At 39.5% G+C, this 5,000-nt stretch overlaps 1 protein-coding gene across 5 annotated transcripts in view; it reads left to right on the top strand.

Moving 5' to 3' along the window:
• ndrg3b (ndrg family member 3b) overlaps positions 1–5,000 on the top strand; it is a 44,061-nt gene that overhangs the window by 25,198 nt on the left and 13,863 nt on the right. For 4 of the 5 annotated variants that reach the window (XR_003411586.2, XM_027024110.2, XM_027024114.2 and 1 more), the window contains 2 exons: positions 3,037–3,142; positions 4,488–4,608. Coding sequence is in view for 3 of the 5 variants with exons in the window: in XM_027024110.2 (XP_026879911.2) it covers positions 3,037–3,142; positions 4,488–4,608 (227 nt within the window). In the remaining 2 variants the exon portion in view is untranslated. Of the gene's footprint in view, positions 1–3,036; positions 3,143–4,487; positions 4,609–5,000 lie in introns of those variants that run through there. The other variant, XM_035522468.1, reaches the window with a different exon arrangement.

Here is a 5,000-nt window from a genome sequence, read left to right as displayed (position 1 = left end):
CTGTACTTTTGATTGTTTGTTTCCATCGTGAACTGTTTGCCACAGATGTCTTGGCCATCTTTAAAAAAGCTTCCACTCATTCAGTGAAGCTGCACACATCCATAAATGTATATAAACTAAATAAATTATTCTGAATGCACACCACTGCATATTGGAGTTAAAATAAAATAAAATATTTCAAAGTACAGACTTTCAACTTGAATTTGAGTGTTTTTACTGTAACGGCCCGAGTACCGATGGCAAGGAGCAGGATGCACAGACTCCATCGATGTAGACAGACATTTATTGAAAAAGATGGAAGACAAAGGCACTCGCATATAACGTAAACGATGAACACAAACACGGGCATTGACGGCGAAGACGGACACGAATATGTTTAACGCTGTGAACATGAATATGAATGAAGGCAATGACACACAGCGCTGCACACACCGACAGGGGTTTAAATACACAAAGACAAAACACTAACCAGGCGCAGGTGTGTGCAGGTGTTTTGACAAATACAATAATCAAACAAGACCCTCACACTGTACGCAGCAGGCCAAACCACGTGACTCATGGGAGGAGAGTGTTCTGTGACGACGTCCAGATCAGAACGACTGGTGTACGAATTTTGATTTTTAGGGACTCAAAAGTAATTATACAGACTAATCATAAATTGTCATTTTTAATACTTGGTTGCAAATCTTTTGTAGTCAGCAGCCTCTTTGCCATTGTAGGACCAAATGGTTACTAGGACTGTTGGGTTGTTCCACGCTGTTTCAGACTCCTTAAACCAGTTATAGTTCTGTTTATATTGTCATGGTGGAAATCAGGGCCAGGAAGTATTTGTGGCGACAGTGGGATCTTGTCATAATTGTGTTACTAAACCACTCCGGTCTCAGCATGTGTCTGATGAGATGGATCATTTGTGGTTGTTTGGACTGTTTTTAGTGCCTCATTTAATGTGGCCAAAACAACACAGGACGTATTCAAATGCTGAATGTTGATGATGGGACAGAAGAGCAAGAAGAGTCTTCCCTCTGAAACCAATCTGCCATCCCACCACCTAAATGATTCTGCACCTCTGAGCACAGTTCAGTTGGGTAACCATGTTGAGAATCACGCTGAGCAGGGTTTGTAAGTGTTCTGTGTTAAACCGTGTTTGTGTAGAAATGTGATTGGAATGATTACTGTCTGTACCTAAAGCCATTGGGCCCTGCAGTATAAAAGACTAATTACTACTAAGTACTGTCTGAAGTCTGGACCCAGAAGACACTGTGTTTCTACCCTGGTGATTCTCTGCCAGGCCTATCTTCAGTGCCTGCTTGCTCTTGGGTTGTTTTACCTTCAATTGGCCTTCAGTAGGCAAGTGGTGACTTAGCCATTGCAGAACATTCCACCCCTCTTTATTTAAAAAAAAAAAAAAAGTTGTTTTTTTGCTGTATGCTTCAGGTCATTGTCCATTGTCCAAGTCTTTTAAACCATTTGGCCAAATATGAGTGGATAACGTAACATTTATTTACATTTGTCAGAAGTCACATAAATAAACACAAGGGAACCACTTCCATGCCATGACACTGCCTCCACTGTGCTTGGATCATGAGCAGTTGCTTCTTTTCTCCTTCCTTTTCACCCGCTATTGATCAAGTGGATCACGATGATGAGCCCTTTAAAGTTGGATTTTTATTTTTATTTTTTTTTCTTTCTCCCCTGCCCTTTCTGTTGTTAAGGCTTACCAATAGTTTACTGTGGCGAGTTCTTGTGATAGATGACCCCTACATACCTACATACCCCAATGCTCCTTGGGGTTTTGTTATTGTCCAACAGTTGTGAAGCGGGGGGGGGGATGTTTCTTCAACGGGGGAAGAAGAAGAAAATGGTTGTCATCCACTACGATTTGTCTTCTAGACCTCTTGGTGTTTCTGAGCTGACCAGTGCAAAATATATAATTATTATTATTTTAATTTTTTTTAAATAAGTAAATGAACCAGTTCACTTGAATTGAACGTAAGAAACACTAAAATTGAAACAAAATCTTCACTTTGAGCCCATATTTGTTATTGAATTTTGATCCTGTGGCAGGCAGCTACTTTCTCAACATACAACATACAAGCTCTTCAGCAGCTTAGGTAATCAATAAAGTCAAAATCAGTAACTTAGTAAATTTTGTAAAAATCATCAACATTGTCATCAATTGGTTGTTAATATGTAATTATAAAATATTTTACAGCTCTAGACAACAGCCGGGTCTCCCTCTGTGCATCACAGTTGCACAAACCTTCCTTGTGTTTCAGTATATGAACTGCCTCAGGTAGCACTTTGCTGAACTAATATATACTTAATTCATCATTTTGTTAATTCCTGAATCTAAATTTGGAATATTTATTATCTTTCTAGGATAATGAATCCCTGGTATACTAGACATTTAAGAATGTTTGTATGTTTGTTTGTTTTTCTTATTTCATCTCTGATGTTTGTTTGGGAGTTTGTGATGTGCATGTTTAACTGGCCTTAGTAACACTTGACGCATTTTGTGGTGGTTTTGTGGTTCCTTGCAACAGCAAACACTGTCTACAGACCAAAACCAAATACTTGAGCAACATATAGCCCATAAACAAATGGAAATAAGCCAACAAAGGATTTAAATGGGATATTGGCTTCTCTACTTAAGATCTCAAACAAGAGTAGCATTTGCCCAGATCTGTCTTTTTAATTGGTGCGCATCCACTAGTTTTGACCGACTTTAATGTGGGTGTAGAGTTCTAGGCTTTGGCTAGGCAGATGCTCCTTGAAAAGGTAATCGGATCAGAGTCGAACGTCATCGAGGTTTATTTAGCGCAAGCCTGTGTCTATTCTGTTTCTGACTGACTGACTGTCTCAGTGCGAGTTTCCTGTCACTGTTGTCAAAGGCTTTCTGTCAGTACAGTGTTGCGCGGTACATTGACTTCGACTGACCTCATTCATTACCTTCTGCAAGAACGTTGCGATATGATGATCCCAAACCTTGAGAAACTCTCATGTGCTGACTCTTGTGATCTGTCTGGTTGCTTCCAGGAGCATGACCTCGAGACTCCCTATGGCGTCCTCCATGTCACCTTGAGAGGAACACCCAAAGGCAATCGGCCTGCCATCCTGACGTACCATGACATCGGTCTCAACCGTGAGTTTCCAACAGAAAAAAAGAATTCAGATCTTTAAGTGTAAAATCTGTGGTTGGGATGTTCGATAGGGGAAAAATGTGGGCCATCTCGTGGGATGAGAAACGTTGTTGTAGCAGATTCGCCCTTCTCAGATTTCCTCACGGGATACAGTTCATCATGGTAGGAAGTCTAGAATATATTACAGGGTATTCTGGCAGATTTCTCTGCTTCCTTGTCTGGGTATGTATCTGGCAGTGTCCTCCTGGTAGGATTGTAGCTCAAAAAAAATGGAGACTACCAGCACGTAGGGGGATGGTCTTACCTACGTCGTACATGACTAATATTTGGGTGTGGATTGCAGAAAAGGAAGATGGTTGTCTTCCTCCCAAATTAATGGTCAATATGATGTGCTAATGTGTGCAACATAGATATATTTAACAAGACCGTTAACAAGGTTAATGATTGATATGGTTGTGGGTTTTTTTTATTATGCAGGTAACTAAAACCTTGCTGTTGCACATTATTTGAAACGTACTAGGAACCCCATAAAAGTTTAATATTATGATGCACTCTGAAGAACTGGATATGAACATTAGGGCCAATCATTATTGCTAATAATTATAGCTAATAATTAGGCTAATCATTATTGCAGTGTTCGTTTTTGAAATATTGATTTCTCAGAAGCCCTTTGTCGCATGTTTGTGTGTGTGTGTGTGTGTGCGCACGCACTATGATCCTGCAGACCAGTCTCGGACATTTTTGAGGAATGTTGTTTTAATGCAACATGTCATTTACAAGATTAGATGTTTGACCAATTTAATGGTAGCTACATTTACAGCATTTAGCTTACGCTTTTATCCGAAGCGACTTACAATTCTGACTGAACAGAGCTTGAGGATTAAGGGTTTTGCTCAGCGACCCAACAGTGGCAACCTAGCATTGGTGAAAGGTTTTATGGCTGTTTGTCAAGCCTATCGGCATTGAACAATACAAGACGTATCAGCATTATTGCTTAAAATGTATTTGTAGTGCAATTGTTTTCTATTTATTTTTGATTAAATAATCATTTTTGTTTTGCGAAATGTCAGTTTTAGCACATTTTATTATCTCTGCTTTGTGTGACAAAATGTTTTCTGATTTGACATTAGGAACATATGTTTAATTTCATTGACTAAAGTATGTTATGTTAAATAAAATATTATTACATTATATAAAATGTTTTAAGAGTACACTTTCATAAAGTTGTGGGGACAAAATCAGCCATTTCAGAAAGTGATGTCCCCAGCGTAAGTTACGTCTATGCCTGTACCATGATGAGTGGTTGTTGATGGTTGCTTATGCATGCGTTCTGTTTGCATGTTGCAGATAAGTCGTGCTTCAACACGCTGTTTAACTATGAGGACATGCAGGAGATCACGCAGCATTTCGCGGTTGTCCATGTGGATGCCCCTGGGCAGCAGGAGAATGCACCACCTTTCCCCACCGGGTCAGTGCACCCCCACCACCATTAGATAACACAGACACCAGGTTACACAGGAGTACACCTGGATTAGACTACTGTTCCATTTGTCTTCAGAAACGCTTTAGATCAGATTGGTACTTCAGTGTGAGTTCATTTGATTCTGTACACAGAAAGAAATTGCCAGTAGTTCTTGATGATGATGATGATGATGATTTGAGCCATTGATCTTTGGTCATAATCTGGTTGGCACAATGCTAGAGATGGCACAATACCAATTTTCTGTAACGATCTGGTACCAATATCTTGCATTTGAATGTCTCCCGATATCGATACCACTCCAATTCTATATATTTTTTAAAAAACCATTGTGAGCTGTTAGTTTGGTGAAACTTAGATTGTTGGGTGTTTTTTTTTTT

This window comes from Electrophorus electricus, chromosome 24 (genome assembly GCF_013358815.1).
Source record: "Electrophorus electricus isolate fEleEle1 chromosome 24, fEleEle1.pri, whole genome shotgun sequence".
NCBI classification, from domain to species: Eukaryota; Metazoa; Chordata; class Actinopteri; order Gymnotiformes; family Gymnotidae; genus Electrophorus; species Electrophorus electricus.
This window is presented reverse-complemented; position numbering and strand designations above follow the sequence as displayed.